This window comes from Sinohyriopsis cumingii, chromosome 5 (assembly GCF_028554795.1).
Source record: "Sinohyriopsis cumingii isolate HCF-2022 chromosome 5, ASM2855479v2, whole genome shotgun sequence".
Lineage (NCBI taxonomy): Eukaryota > Metazoa > Mollusca > Bivalvia > Unionida > Unionidae > Sinohyriopsis > Sinohyriopsis cumingii.
Window position 1 is genome coordinate 47,070,893 of NC_142965.1, and position 17,941 is coordinate 47,088,833.

Below are 17,941 nucleotides of genomic sequence, written 5' to 3' on the forward strand. Positions count from 1 at the left end.
GTAGACTGTTTTATAGACCATGTGTACTGGGCAGTTACCAGGGATACCATTTTATAAACCATATGAACTGGTCAGTTTCAACAGTAAAACATGATGTTCATTTCCTACAGGTTAATAACTAATAAAAAAATCTTCTAAATACTGGGGCAGTTTTCACTAACAAATCAGAAAACTTACCTTTACTTCAACGGAACAGCCAATGGTCCAACCTGGATTTGATGTTGGCTCATTATGACATATCAGCTGTACCAAAGATGTCTTTCCAACCCCTACATAAAGATACAAATTAGAACCAACAACTCTGGCTACATCAATTATTATTATTATTATTATTATTATTATTATCATCATCATCATCATCATTATCTGGGTTCACTTCTCTAGTGGCCTAGTGGTTAGAGCATCCGCCTCGGATGCGGGAGGTCCTGGGTTTGGACCCCCCACCGAGTCATACCAAATACTTATAAAAATGGTACTAACAGCTGCCTCGCTTGGCACTCAGCATCAAGAGGTCAGTGCTAGGACTGATCGGCCTGGTGTCAGGATAATGTGACTGGGTGGGACATCATACTACATGTCTGCACATGATGCCCCAGTACTAGACATCACTATAAACTGCCACACTGCAGACATCATAGCAATATGACTGAAAAATTGTTAAAGCTATATTAAAAATGAAATCACACACACATAATGATGATGATGATGATGATTGTTTGATTCACACACACACACACACACACACACACACACACACATATATATATATATATATATATATATATATATATATATATATATATATATATATATATATATATATATATATATATGATTATGTCTAATTTTAATCAACCATATGAACAGATGGAGCAATGAAATGAATAAACTGATAATAATCCTAATGGACTATGAAGACAAAGCATAGATTAACTTTCCCTTAGCCACAATGGTACTATACATGAACAGTCCAAAAACCCATTATTGTACCACAAGTGAGTACTGTCACCATAGAGAAATTTAACAAATACCACATGTACTCACTTATCACCCGAGTCCAACTGCAAACTGCAAAACCCAGATATGCTGTCGCATAATGCACTGGCAGATGTGGGCCATGCAGTTTGTTAGGAATAATTAGTAGAACAAACAATATAGACCCTGATCTACAGATGCATTATGTTATGGCAGATCAGGATCTTTTTCTGTTTGCAGTTTGACTCACCTTAAAAGTAAGTATATATAGTACTAATTTTTGGCACATTTACAGACTTTTTTTGCACAATTATCTTGCTTCAATAAACCTTTCTATTATGGTTTGAAAGGGTGCAGCAGTATCTATATAATGTGTCATTCCACCATTACAGTACTAATATTTTCCAGCATCTGTCATTATACAAACTGTTTTCTTACATATTTACTGTAAATGTCATTTATTCGTACAAATATTCAATTTAAAAGTACATCATTGTCCAAACAAGATTTAGTAAACTAAACACACTCTAGATTTATTGAAATTATTATAATGAATCAAATAAATAAGTAATAGCACAATAATTATAAATTATTTAAAATAATTTACCAATCAATAATTAAAATTATGATTAGGTGAACTGAACATTTAAAAGATATCAATTATTCTTCCAATCAAATATTTAACTTATTCACAAAGTTTTTGGTAATTTTGAAGGAATAATTTTACTGCAAAGAGAAATAAACAAACATACTGTAATCTTTTCATACTAAATTCCAATATGTTTGAACATGTTTAATTTAAATGATACAATTACAATGAAATTAAAAAGCTATGAAAAATGAAATACTGATAATGAAAACACCTACATCTACATGATCCTTTCACTCATGTTTAAAAAAAATTAAGTTCAGATATTGAGTTAAAAATCATAAATACTGAGATTTACTTATCACAAAAAACTTAAAAAAGACTTTTTCTTCCGAGAAATGACTTGACTTGTATGGCAAGATTTAAAAAATAAGCAGATATTTCAAAGAATGTTTCAAAATTAATGTATTCTAGCAAGTGCATTTCTTTTTAAATTTTCAAGAAAAGAAGGGAATCATAATTACCATAAACATACAAGTATTTGTTTTCTAGCTTGCAATAATATATGGAGGTTAAAAAGAAATTAAACCATCAAGTGTTACAAATGGGTAATGTTCAGATGATGGATATTTTTGCCTCAACTGAAAATTTGTCAAATTTTAGAATTCTGAATTGTAAACTTTCCTAAGTTAAAAAGTTAAGTTAAAAGTCAAAATTAAATAAACAATGTGGTTATTACTCAATTTTCTGCATAATTTCTTTTCAGAATAGAACCAATAACTTTAGTTAACATACCATATACACACTTGTAGGTTGAGTCATGTAAAAAGCTGGCAGACCTGGGTCCATGCAGTTTGTTAAGAGAGTAGTGTTATTCAATAGAACAAACAACACAGACCCTGATATGCTGGTGTATTATGTGATAGCAGATTATGGTCTATGTTGTTGCATTCAGACTTGACTTTTAAGCAAATACAGCAACAAACATACTAATTTATACAACAAAAAGGGGCACAATATACCTTCCAAATTCAATATAGCTATTAAACAAAGAATCATGGCGATAAAAGACCAGTCACAAACATCAAGATCTAAGGTAATGGAAGTCGAGTCGAAGCAGAACAGCAAACTCTAGCAAAACAGCCAAACACTACAACAGCACGAAGAAGACAGAAAGAGGGTAACACAGAATGAAGAAGGAGTAAAGAAGAAAACGGACATCAACTTTCAAATTGCCAATTTATATGAGGTTCTTCCTTTGGCTGTTGAAGACCTCTTTCGATAAAAAAGCTCTATCCCCACAACCTTAACTCGATCCTTTGTATACCACCATCAGAAGTGAAAACTGAAAGTAAACACAGTGTGACCCAAACATGTATAGGATGCCTGACACCCAGCTGATTGGCAACATTTCAGAAAATCAAAAGTACACCATGTACACCATATTCCAACTTTAATTAAAAATAGTAATGAAATTACACAACTCAAAGGATTAGGAAAATTACACGAGTGGCTTACAAGCCAATGGAATAGATTTCTGTCCACTATTACAACTGGACATGATTTGATCTTATGTGCTTTGCCATTTCTGGGCGTACAGCTTTCCTGTGGCATTTCGCATCCCGCAGGCCCTTTGCCTCCCTTCCTTGGCCGGACATGTTCATGAATTAAAAAGTGCGACAGTCACACAAAAAAGTGGAACTGAAGTGGCTCCATTCCTACAGTCCCGATCAATTGAAAATCTTGACCTTCAAGACTTAACCAGTCGTGAAAGCACTAGTTGTGTAGGCGACTTAAATCCTTTAATTGATTGAGTACAGCTATATATACAAGGTATGTATCAGTGGTCAAGTCTTATCTTTTGTTTACTTGTTTTGATGCAACTGTTTATTCCAAAGTTTGAGAGTACAGTATATATATATATATATATATATATATATATATATATATATATATATATATATATAATTCTGCACAAAAAAAACAGTAGTATACTGTATTCTGAGTAATCAAGGAATCTGTAAGCATTCGTGTTGTAGCCTTGTTTATATTCATGTATTTATACAATATGGTCAGGGGTAGGTAAATATGGAAGAACTTCCCACAGGAAAGGAAAAAAATACAAGAGACCAATGTGGGTCTGATTGCTCACCTGCTTGGAAAACTTAACAGTTGACCATTTCGCTATGCAGACTTTATGCATTGTTGTAAGAGCACAAGCCTACTTAAAATATCTCCCAAACTTTTAATCATGATGATCTTACCTATTTTAATATCATCTCATAACTATTCTTTCCATCCTTCTTAAGATACTGTAATAAACATAATTAATATTCATCTAGTTTTTTTATCATAAATTGATCTGAGATCTTGATCATATATACAGTAAAATGTTTCTTGAAAAGACACTGGTATGAGACTGCCTGTCTTGAGAGAGCATGATATTTTGGAAGAAGGTTTGGTCTTTCAAGATAGATTATAATGTACCTATTTTCTCTCCAGTAGTAAAAGACTCTGCCAATTACTAGTAGATGCACGATTACTTTATTATATGTGCAGATCGTGCTTGTAATAAATCTCACTGGATATCTTGATAAAATACTCATAAGCAAATTTACACAGTCATTTAATTAGGAGCTGGGTAGTTTTGTATTGTTGTATATCAATTAATAACCTTCCTATTCCAATTTTTTTCAGGCTGAAAAAAAAAATCTTTTTCAACTATGAACAGGATCAAAAGTGTGTTGAACAATGGGCTGTTATATCGGGTGCTCAATTACCTTATAACCATCAGCATAATATGATAAATCAGACCACCAAATCTGTGTTGATACTGATGTATGATTAGTGGGTATGATGTCACCTGTTCATTAAACTGTGCAATTTTTGCTGTATACAAATTTTTCCAGAACACATCTGCATACAGTTTAGGCACTTACTGGTATATGGTAATACAGTGGTCCCCCTCTTATATGGCTAGTCCATTAATTCTGCACCGGGAAAGTGGCCTTATAAGATGGGTGGCCTTTCCAGAGGGGGACTAAATTTTCTGTGAGAAGTATATGTAATGTATGTAGTAAGAAAGCTACATACTTCAAAGCATTTAATATCTTCATTTAATATGCTTGTTTAAAAGTAACATTAATTATTAAAGGTTCTTCGAATCTTGTTACAATAATAGACTTATTTCAACTGAATATACCTTAATAGTTCTTATTCTTGGCATAAGCGTGATATGCGATGGGTATTTTGTCATGCACATTGTAAAACCATTCAAAATTGTCAAATAAATCTTGGTTGATTCTTTTTCTATTTGCTCCATTTTCCCACTGCTGCTGAATAACCTCCTTATCTGTTATGACATTGTTTATTATAGTCTTTTCCACATAAAATTGTTTCATTCGAGTCTTTTCTACATAAAATTGTTCGGCAAGTCCCCCCTCTCTACCTCACCCGATGTCATCAAGTAGAATAACCAACTTTCTTCTGAAAAAAATACGTCTCCATTTACGTGATGACATGTTAATGTTTGGCAATGATTTATTCAGATGTTGCTAACTGTAAGTGATTTAATTATGCAGTCAAAACTTTTGTTGAGTCAAAGAAATGCCTTCTTTGTAAAGGGAGCAATAAATGTGTTGTCACATGATTTTTCAGTCTCTGCCTGGACCCTGATTTGTTTTAGGTTAATTTCTGTGTGTTTTTGTTAATGCACAAAATCTATTTTTAGCCTATGCTGACCCTGTTATGATCTAGACAGTTATGTCCAGTTGTAATCATCAAAGAGAAGAATATATATGTGTTAAGCCCAAAACTCTATCATAACATTGTTGTGCCTATTTCCTGTAAATATAGGCTTTTATAGACAATGATATAATATCAATCTTAGTGTTACATGTACTTTAGTCAACATTGCTTTCACGAACAGAAACTTGACACTGGGAGACATGGATCGACTATAAAGATAATCTGATTACTTACCTTATGTCACGATATGAATTAGTTATTGGTTCTGGATACACTGGGGAAAAAGTGGCTGCTCGTGAGGGGAACATTTTCCATTTTTGTGCTAATATGCTGGCCACTGGTCATGTTAGAGGGGTGGCTCTTCTTTAGGGGTACTTTTGAATACAAATTTGTCAGTGCCAAGGGATTCTGGCCATAAGAAGTCGGTGGCCGCTGGTTGGGGGGGGTGGGGAGCATTCAAGAGGGGGACTACTGTAGTCATATCTAGCCTGAAATTCAAAATGACTACAAGTCAAAGGGTTGTGCCATTCCACATGGATTTACATGTCATGAAACATAGGATGTAATCCACAAAAATTATGCACATATTACCTAAAGAACCCTTCAACCAATGGTAACACAAGAAATACCAGTAAATGTCTAAATGTACTGAGATATGTTGCAGATACATTTGTCTGCAAACAGTTCCAATATTTTATAAATAGGCACTATGATACACAGAAAACGTCCATCAGTATCAAAACAGATTTGTGGGTCTCATTTACCATACTAATATTAGTACAGCATAATTTTGCCTTAAGGTCCTTGAATTAATGTGGCAGAGAAAAAATATGGGATTGTGAGGAAAAGAAAGTTATTTATTATTTATAATCAAAGATTGCAATGCATTATGGAATGAAAACATGTTGTAAATTAAGAAAATATAAAATAGGATGTAAATATATATGTTTTCTTTTATACTTCAGTGACTATTTTAACTTTTGTAATAATAATGCATGAAAGATGTCAGAGACGACTGGATTAATTTTATTTAAGGCAGGGATTGTTAAATCAAAACAACATATGGCACAAATGCTGCTGATAAAGTGGGATACTAAAACAAAATTAAGAACAGAACAAAATTCAAAGGTCATATACTCACTTATTATCATACAAAACTTATAAAGTGGTGATTACTATCGAACCCTATTTATGGAACTGTCTAAAAGTTCACTTTTTGTCTTGGCTTTTTTGTTTTGTGGACTTGTTTTTAATTACAAGTCGTTTCTTATGCTGACGAAACAAATCTATCTTTTCTCCATAAAGCTAAATTGAGCTTAAAAAATAATGATAGCAAAATACAGGATAATATGATCATTAAAGATCAGCAAGGTAAATACCAGAATTTTATTCCTTTTTACTTTTGGATGAAACTATCGCTAAAAGTATTAACCATTTTCAATCGAAATTATGATACCCCCGAAATTATATGCCTATCTAGGGCACACATTATAACAAATTATCCACTCGGTTGTGATTCTGTAACGCTACCAATTACATGCTTTTATTTAAAATATGTACCTGAATCTCCCACTACAAGTATTTTTACTTTTTCAACAGATGACATCATACAATGAATATATATCTTAAGACAGCACAGTTCCACATCAACTAAGGGGAAGTAACGCCCAATATAAATTTACTCGCGTCTACACGGTATTGGAAAAGAACAAAATTGAAGAGTTTATCAGAATCCGAACACGGAGCTTAAATTTAAACAGCTGAAATTAGCTTATTTCCGGAGTTCCGTTTCGGGACTGCCCAAAGTTCATCCTTTTCTCTGGCCTGTTTCATTGAAAGAAATAAAAACTATTTACATTTTCGAATAATTAGATATTTCTTCTTGCTATGCATATGCTTCTATCAAAATGTACTTATCGAAATTTTGTTAAGCTTGTAAATTACCTTCCATCTCCTCGACTTTTACATAAAAAGTAGCGTCAGTAGTATTAGTGGCATTTTTATTGTTATTTTCATCATTATCGTCATCGTTGTCGTCATCATCACCATCGTCGTCGTCATCAGTGGCATATCTGTTTTATAACATTGAGTATATAATCTCTAGAAAATTTCAACAGGGACTAAATATGTAGTTGGCGGTGTGACAAAACATTAAAATATATTATTCTCGTGTTTAGTCTGAGTCAAACAGTGTTGTATTTGTACGCACTTTTTAATGTATGGTGAAGTGTTTTGTAATGTACAATAAATAAAATAAAGTTTACAATAAGTTATGTTAAAAAATTTAAGATGAATTTGTATGTTATTTAATAATAATTTAAATATCACATTCAAGATTCTAAAAATAATATGCGTATGGTAATCTAATTGCACTAGATGAAAGACTATATGAAAATTATGTTTCTCTAAATAACATTTCTTGGCCAAAATGGTATAGTCAAGATTTTTACAGTAATATTATTTCAATTATGAATTTGAAAATGATTAAATTGTCAAATGTGGTGATTTTAATTAGTAGTCTATCAACAACCTTCGTGTGAGATAGTTTTCCTTACTAATGCGTAAAACAAACTCCATTAAGCCCCCTTATATATATATATATATATATATATATATATATATATATATATATATATATATATATATATATATATATATATATATATATATATACATATATATATACATATATATATACATATATATATATATATATATATATATATATATATATATATATATATATATATATATATATATATATATATATATATATATATATATATAATTTTCTTTCATTTATTTTGATCACTAAATAATCTACGAGCATTTCTTTTCTGTTCAAAAATCTGTCTAGCTTTTTAGTGTTTCAATCTGATAATTGACAAGAAGGTTTTTCTTATTTAAATTGTAATATCTAAAGATTTCGAAAACTTGTTTCAGCAATTCTGTTTGTTATTTGCTGCGAGGATGTATTACTTTTACTGTAGAAATTTCTATTGGTAGAATTTATTTTGCTTTGATCCACTTATTTTCTTTTCTTTTCTAACCGATTACTTCCCACAACCTACCTCTGGCTTTAGATGTCATGTAGGTAAATGGTGAAATTTTGGGGACTTAACAATCATAGAAAGTTGAACAGCAGGTTTACCAAGTTCTTCGTAACCTCAAGTTTTATCTAAACTTCTAAAATGAGTTTTATTTAAAATGTTCTATTTTTCATTTAATTTAAAATGATGTATGATACCTTCTTTGCATAAATCAATAGCATTTTGCTGAAGTGTTCCAGTAAGAATAGGCGTATGACCGGAAATAGGATAAAGCGTAGAATCAAGAGAAGAGCAAGGAGTGAGACCAGGAGGACACTCATCTTCAGGATGATCGTAAGGTTCATGACCAGATTCTTAAAACACGTGCTGAAAACCACCAGGGGTTTGCCTTTTTTTACACTTGTTAAATGCATCAAAACGAACTTTAAAAAAAAGAATTACTTGTGGGTTTTTTTAAGTCCACACAAGATATATATTTACTTTAGTACTGAAGAGGACAGGACATCTGGAATGCGCTTTGCTCATTCTGATTCGCATGTGAAAACAATATGACAGGAGCCTTAAAATAATTTAAAAGTGAGGAGAGTAATTGAAATATAGAATGAAATAACTTGAAAATACTTAACCGAAAGAGCTGAATAAAATGAATTTCAAACAAGTAAAAAAGCATATTACAAATTTTTAATTGATGGATCAAATAAACTATCACTTTCAATAAAAGAATTTTAAAAAATAACATTATTGCTGTTTAAGTGTCTACACGTCGATAACGTAAAAGAATTAAAGAAAGAGCTGAAGCAAAAATTGGGGCTTAACAAGAAAAACAAATTAGATATATCTTCTGGTGTTTTATCTTTCAAATGCAGATTACCAAATTTAGAATTAAGTGCTAGCCTGTCAACTTTGAAGCAAATTAAATATTTAAAGAAAAGTGAGCCAAACTGATGCCACGGGACGTCGTGAGGACTGCTTTGGTGGACTGCTTCGCGAGCGAACAAAACCTTGTTAAATTAGAACGCCATTAACTATAAATACTATTTAAGACATTTGTAATTTTAAATTGGCTTGAAGGTAACTCGAAGAAAAACGTGTAGGAAACTCAAAAATAACTTGAAGGTAATTTAAATGAATGTTTAGGAAACTCAAATTTCATTACAAAAAGCAAAGCTAAAAGGGGAAGTGATCAAGTTTTTCAAAGTGAAACGAAGAAACTTTGAAGGTTCCTAAATCACCATAGAAGGAAACTTCACACAAGATTTTTTATTAACAAGATTTAAATTGGAGTTCATAACAGAAAACTGATTGGATTTTTTTTTCTTCAAATTTAAAAAAAAATAAAGAGCAAACAAAATAAAGAAGATTATGACTACTGATAGGAAAAAGTCACGCATGCATGACTGAGAAGGTGTGAATATAGGCTACGGCATTTATTACTTGATATATGATCCAACTGCTGCCATGGGATATGTTTTTCAACGAAATGAAACCATCTTTAAAACAAAAAGTAACAGAGTCTATTACAAATACGATGAATCCTACTTCGCATGACTCAAAAAAGCGAATCCATTGCCACACATGTTCTAGTATAATTAAGTAATGATAACAAGACTTAATAATACTTATTTAAAAACTTTTATGCAAATCAAACAACATAACTAATACTATTTACAATTCGTTTTAAACTAAGATCTTTCAGTAATGTAAAACATGCTTTGCAAACTATATTTAGTTTTAAAACTGATTCCGCCAACTAACATGAACGTGAAAAGAAATACTAGCATTGGTTATTCCAATGTACGATTGATTATATAATAGCTAAAGAGATAATTCCAGATACGATAATTAAATATTTCATTGCTAGATACATTACCTAATTGTCATAGAATTAATTTTTAAGCTAAAAAAATTCATTAAATTACGAATGATTTAGTTGCAAGAGGTAGACCGTTATAGAGGTGTAAGAAAAATTTATAAAACAGCATGTATTGCACCATGTAGCCGATAAGAATGAACGAAAGGCAATACATATATTGTGGTTTCTACAATCTGATGTGCAAATAAGGAATATCAAAGAGAGAATAACTGCTAATAACGACCCTGAAGAAAGTATTGGTATCGACTGCCAGAAACATAACTCTACAGTTTTCACGACTCCAACTAATAATTACACAGTGTAAATAACTAACTTCAGCTCATAATTATGAAGGTCTTATAACGTCACATACATAAATACGTCTACCAAGTCAGATCCAGTTTGCGGACATTGAACGAGTCAGAAACAGTTTGTGGATTTTTTGAAGCCTAAAGCCGTATTTATTTTCTTTGATGAACTAAACAATATAAATAATTTCTGTAATGTATGTTTAATTTACTTCATCGGCGTCCTTGTATATTCAAATTTATTTCACGGTGATGTTACATGATATGATGTTAATAGTCCAATCAAGCAATTACAACAATTAAATATTAACATTAAAATGAAAGACTTGAAAGTATCAGATTTTAAATGTATGTCAGTTACGTATGTTACTAGAATATTTATAAAGTATATTAGCTACTGCAGTAGGATTAGGGAAATAAATTAACTTGCCTGTTTCATATTAACTAGATAAAAAATTTTCCAATAATAGTTGTCGTGTTGCTGTATTCATATATATATGAACGTGATATACAAGATAAAAATGTTTGTTACAAATATAACAAGAATGGGCAACGGTGGAATTTCAATTATTTTTTTATGAGATCTCCTAATGACTTTAATTTAAAACTCATGGGAGAAAGATGAAAATCACTATGACAACCACTAAATAATGAGTTAGACATGAACAATAGTCATAATAGAAATTTATCAGATTGGATATAAAAATATGATGCAGCTAATAACATCTTTCAGGAAGCCCGTTGAAACCAAAATACGAATTACTCAGGGATACTACGAAACAGGCAGAGAAGACATCAATAATAAATTAACAGCTGCAGACCAGAGTATCAGAAAAAATCTAAGAAAATCTCAGAAGTGCATACACAAATAAATAGTAAAAATCAAGCCCAAACTAATTTCAGATTCTCGAGATTCTTTGCCAAAAGATTCATAACTCTTTCAATTGATTTACAAGCATTATAAACTACTGGAGCGGAATCAAACATGAAACCTGTGGAAAATATTAGTCAATACTTGCAAACAATTAAACAAAGAATACATGTTTAAAAAGCAGTCGTTGAGTGTTGTGGAGAAAATAAACAAGTCTGAAGAAAAATATAATACATTAAAATTACAACTTCAACAGTTGTAGAAAAATATTCACCGATTAAAGAAAGATAATGATGAAGATAATAAAAAGTTAGTTGAGGACAATAAAGCTGCCTGAAGAAGTTGGAAGGAAGAGTGACAGCTGTCATTATCGTCTTTCACAATTACAGATGAAGACTAACTTAGAAAAGTTAACAGAAAGATAGAGTACGTAAAAAATAAGGTTGATGCATGTGAACGTACGATAATGTACGTGAAAAAAGTTCCCGGTTTATCTATTTCAGATTGTAACAATAAAAAAAATTAAAAGAAACTTATCAAATTTCTCTAAAAATTTTATATCATATAGTAAAGTACATACAGATGAAATATTCTCAATAATATTGGTGCAGTACATGCAGGTACTGACGAATTATATAAAAATGTGAAACTATTCAGAAGATATTTTAATGACACAGAACAAAATATAACAGAAATGGATACAGTTAATAAAGTATTTGCTACAAATACTTTAGCAGTAAGTGAAAGAATCGATACAGCACAGTCAGAATTGGGGAAATCCTTGACTAAAGTAAAAATAATGGATTATAGACTGTTTCATTTAATGATACTAATTTAACCAATCATATTAATAAAACGCTGACTAATCATAATAGAAGGGTGGATACTTTCGATGGAAGTGTAGTGTATTTTGGTTATACAGCAAAAGGTTTGATTCTCGCTAATATCAGAAGATAACCATATTTTTATTCTAGATGTGAAAAAGTATTTGAAAGTCAAATATAACCATTTTTGGGTATATATTCTCAGATTTCATAACACACATGAAACAGTAACTACTACTCACGGATTTGACTTTGTTCCATCACGTTCTGTCAAATGCGAATTATACAATATAGAGAGCGATGAAGTCTATTATTATGTTATTAAAATAAATAAGTTCGGTTTATACTACTTGTGTTTTAAATTCAAACAACCAATCAACAGATTATGCTAAAATTTGTAGTGTATTTGTGCCAAATAATAAAATTCGTTTTCACGAATTAAAATTCGGACGAAGAACTTGAAGAAAAGATTTACCTAGTGGACACAGTAACAATGAGCTTGTATTGCAAGCCAATTACTTTAGAATAGCTAATGCGAATTAATTTGCCCGATTCTCATTTATTCGCTTAAAAAATAAACAATAAAAGAAAAAGCAATGGCCGTATGCTTATTTCATTTAAGAAGTCATGGTAATTTAACCTTTAACTATTGGGGGAAAATATGATAAGAAAGTGGAATGTGAGCGAAGGCCTGCAAATTCAATAATTTATTTGACTCCTTAGGCGCTTTAGAAGACGTCAGAGAAGGAAAAAACTTAATATACCAACATGCCAAGAAATATTTGATTTCCCTCAAACAAGTAAAATCCTCACAGAGTGTAAAAATACATTATTCTTTTCCGCACACTTCAAAATATATAAACCCTGAACAACGTTAACAAGCTGTCATTCATAGGCTAAGACAAGTTATTTTTAATTGTACAACATATTTTATTTTTTAAATTCCGTTCTCTGTACAGGTTTGAGGACGTGCAAACAATTCAGTTGTAGACAATGTTGAAAGAATACTGGTTAAGGACATAACGTCTTTTTGTTGTTGTAATGATATTTATTTTCAAGCTGAATTATTACAACATATTCATGGGCCATAAAGGCATGTGGTTAACATAATATGTGAAAACAAATAAAATTAAGCAAGGTAGGGTGCATGAAACACTGCGGTACTTAGGATCGAGAGCAACTAAAGAAACCACCACGGATACGGAAACTATTCAATATTTTGTATACTTCATAAAATTCATAGTTCCCCTATGATTTACAAATACAGGAAGGTCATTGCCCAATTTATCCCTGTGCTCTTTCTCAGGATGTGAAAGTTATGAGTACGTTGGAAGAAGTATGTGCAGACCACGATTACGAATTGGTGAATATTCGTTCCCAGTAGGGTACGGTTACTTCTGAGCTCTTTGCTGATTGTGTAGTCTATATAAGTACAGAAATTGAATTGCTTTCTTATATGATTATATCACGAGAGAGAGAGAGAGAGAGAGATGATGATGATGATGATGATGATGATGCAGCCAATACTACCTTGAGAAATTTAATAATATAATCATCAAGAATGAGGTTTAAAGGAAACTTAATACTTTCCAACAACGAAGTAGAAACTGATCATACAAGGTTTTTCAAATGAGCAATAGAAAGAAACCATTATTACAGTTGAAACATTACCGAACATTTTATTCCCAGCGGTATATGTTCTTGTTACCTGTGGTATGACATATACGTTAATCTTTTTTGTAATCGCTTTTGTCGTAAAACTATGGCTTGTTTCATATGATTTCAAACGTTGTCCGGTTAAGTAGTTCCTGACAGGGAATAACTTCTCTGTCACCGTATCATTTATACGGTTTGTTGTAGTACGTGTCATACATCAACAACTTACTTTTTTCTAGAATTGTAAAAGCCATAATATGGTTTGGTTAATTGTATGCTTTGTTCTATAAATAAACTAGTACACTGTCTCTATCGATTATTATTCTTTCTGCAAAGGCGATATTCTTTGGAAGGTTAATAAATTTATTTTAGTCAGTACATATATTTAAATTACTTCTTTCTCCTGTGGTTTTTTTTCAACGCAGAATCTTTTTTATTCATTTCCTAAGAAAGGTCTTCTTTTTATGCTAAAGGATACTGTTTATAATTCTGGTGCAATTTTGTTGATATCTCTATAACCATTAGAATTCCGTCAATTAACGACAATCACTCCAAATAGTGACTAGAAGCCAACACGTTTCTATTTCCTTTTCGTTTACCCATTTACAGCTTCTAACAGGCATGGTGGGGCACACGGCCCATCAAAACACATTGTTAGCGATTAGGTTAGTACTATTTTAATTTTGTGAATTTCCCATCTTTAAGATATTAACAAGTTGCTTTTGTGATTGGTTTCGTGAACGGACAACTATCTAAAAGTTGTATTGTTCTTCTTTTTCAACTCTATCAACTATATAATCCTTACTAAAGAATATATACATTTCATGATTATTTGATATAAGTGATACTTCTTGAACGAGATCGTTTTGCACTTTTGCGACTGAGATAAGAATAATATACAGATAAATTATGAATAATTAGTTAAATATATTTTAGATACTTATAATTTAAATGGCAATGTGGATATGCTGGAGCACTATATTTTCCAATTAGGTGATCACGATCACATTATCATTTATAATAATAGTTCGTAAGTGTTATTTAGTGGATAATATTTTAAATACTAAGTTCTTACTTTGTTGCTTTCTCCGTCAACGGCAAGGCCTTCTTCGCATATATGGCGTATATTTGTGGAATTATAATGTTATTTATTAACTGATTATCATTCCAGCAGTGTTATTTGTCTCTAGTTCTTGATAAACAGTTTCTTCAATTGACCCTAAATATTCATAAAATGTAACTATATCACACTTCTACGCTGTAAACTATAGGTTCATATTCGTTGTGAGTTGACTTTAGAAAAAAGACAAAATCCTACAGTATAGGGGGAGAGTTGCTTTTTTTATTGTAAATGGCGTATTTTGACTCTCATTTACAGTGTTTATTGGCTTAGTGACACTTTTGAATTCAGAATAATGAAGAAAAGGAGACTCTAGTTAACAATAGAACTGTATTTAGGCATTGTATCTATTGTGTTAGACACTTGATTGCATACTTTAAAATATTATTATAATATTAATTCAGATGTTTAATGTAATATTAATACTTCTTACAATCCTTTTAGATTATACCAATTTTAATAAATTCTTTATTTTGAGAAGACATCTATGTCAGTTTATATATATATATATATATATATATATATATATATATATATATATATATATATATATATATATATATATATATATATAACCATTTTTACAATCTTCTATGATCTGATTGTGCAGTGTATAATGTGTATAATGTTATGTATACCTATATTATGTACATTATCATTCATAATTATAGTTCCTCAGTGTTATTTAGTGGATAATTTTACAATACTAAGTTCTTATCAATCGTAAGTTCGCACTGTAAGATGAGCAATGTATCAAGTACTTAGATTCATTCATAAAGTTCCAAGGTTGAGTTGCATTATCACCGAAGTAAACATCACGTGATGTGACAAGGACATGAATAATTGAAAAGGCCAGGCTGATTTAATGTTTTATTGTTTAACATCTGATCTTGTTTACTGTTGAAAAAATTATAGCATCATATGCAACAGTTTCTGAATTACGCCTTAGCTTCGTATATAAGAGAATTGTTAAGTATAATAGGCATTCTTAGTAGTACCACAAGTCTTGGAAGTTATTCAGTTATATTGAGAGGAATTCATTTCTTCAATTTAATCATTCATTGAAATTACAATGCTCGCAATATACAGATAAATCGGAATAATGGCTGCTGTCAAGGAAATACTGTGAATTCACTTAAAGTCATTTGAATATTTAATAGCTGTCACGAAATGACTGACGATTGGTTTAAAGACTATTTAGATATTTACATATGTTATGGAATTATTGTGAATTAATTTAAAGACATTTTTGATTATATCATAGTGATTATTCTGTACTGCTGATACATCATTACAACACAGACCAATATTCGGAATATCTATGTAACTCATTCGGATTACTCGATACGTTTAGAACTGACGGAACATTCATGACCTTAAGATTTTATTCACCATATTGTAAGTTATTTTTAATGCTTTCACTTTGTAATTTGGGGAAATAAATAATATAGTCGTAACAGTCAGCAGATTGTTTTACCATCCAATCTTCAAGATAGGAATATTTTCTATTACTTAAGGTAACTTATCATCATGTTTAGCATGTAAAACCTTCAAGTCATTCATCGTACTATCATCCCTGAATAGAATTTATATAAATATGGCATTAAGATTGCATATACCTGGCTTACTTATTGGATTCATGTTTATAACCTAATTAATGTTTTTAACTATTGAGCAAATTTAATTCGTGTTTATCAACATTATCAAATCGAACGGACAGTCCTAAGAAGTGCATTTAAGAGAATCTCAGATAAATGTATCGAATAATGTTTAAAATCTCGCAAAGATGTCCAAACAATAATTAATTCTCAGGGATAGTGTATAAAAAGGGTTTGAGATTCCTTCATATCCCAAAGATCATTAGAGTGTCCTTTATTACCCAGTTGTCATGAAGATCCCCAAACGTTTCTAGGGTAAAGTATTCCATGACATCCTAAACATAGCGATAGTCTTCATCTGACATCTTGGAAATAAAAAGTAATGAACAAACATTTTCTATCCAGGTTGAATACATGTTTCTTTAATAACTTGGCATGTCCTCATATGAGTCAATTTCTATCCTCGGATGTCTTATATGGGTAAATGTACATCTCCAATTTACCGGAGAATATAGCTTGACAAACTCATAAGGACGACCTTAGGCCTGAAGCGCGGGGGTCTACTCAAGAGAGGGGCCTGGGGCGATCGCCCCACTTACCGCCCCAAACGCCTTTTATGTCTATCCCCATATGTCTTCATATTGTGCCAATGTTCATCCTCATATGTCTTGATGTGGGGCAATATCCATCCCCAGATGTCTTCATATGGGTCACTATCCCTCCTCAGATGTCTTGATGTCGGGCAATATCTATCCTCAGAATTATTCTTGTGGGTCAATTTCTATCCTCAGATGTCTTCAAAAATGGGCCAGTGTCCATCCTCAGATGTCTTCAAAAATGGGCCAATGTCCATCCTCAGATTCATGTGGATCAATGTCCATCAGTGAACTTTTTATTTCTCATATATTTGTTTAAATTTTCTAACTGTTTCAATGACTGTAATAATTCTGAGGCTGTACAATTGTGACTAAGAAACGTATGTATTTATAATAACTGAAATTTAATTTTCATTCATTATGAAAATAATCGCTATATTTGCTTGTGAAGTGGTTCTGGTCATGCACTTTGTGTGCCTGGCCATTGCCGTCATAAATTTTATAATTAATGATAGTACTTACTGTAAACCCTGCCTTCGGCACGTTGTACCTCTGACGACCATTTCTTTCTCACCAATACGACACATGCTGGTGGAGTTCAAATGTTTCTGATCTTCTTCTCATTATACGATAGGTTTTGTATTTTTTGGCTTTACTTCACGATAACGAGCTTTGCAATTTTTCAGAAGAAATGATAAAACACTTCAACAATCAGTACCTCTGTAAACAATTGGTTCCTATTCGCGTGAACTGAT

At 31.4% G+C, this 17,941-nt stretch overlaps 1 protein-coding gene across 3 annotated transcripts in view; it reads right to left on the reverse strand.

The window, feature by feature from the left end:
- The window catches only part of LOC149799093 (rab-like protein 3), a 41,346-nt gene extending 34,346 nt beyond the window's left edge, over positions 1-7,000 (reverse strand). For all 3 annotated transcript variants that reach the window (XM_089958076.1, XM_089958077.1, XM_089958078.1), the window contains exons 1-2: positions 6,872-7,000; positions 178-269 (exon numbers count right to left, since the gene is read on the reverse strand). In XM_089958076.1, the coding sequence (XP_089814202.1) occupies positions 178-269; positions 6,872-6,920 (141 nt within the window). In that variant the 5' untranslated portion in view covers positions 6,921-7,000. The remainder of the gene's footprint in view (positions 1-177; positions 270-6,871) is intronic.
- Positions 7,001-17,941: the final 10,941 nt, after the last annotated feature.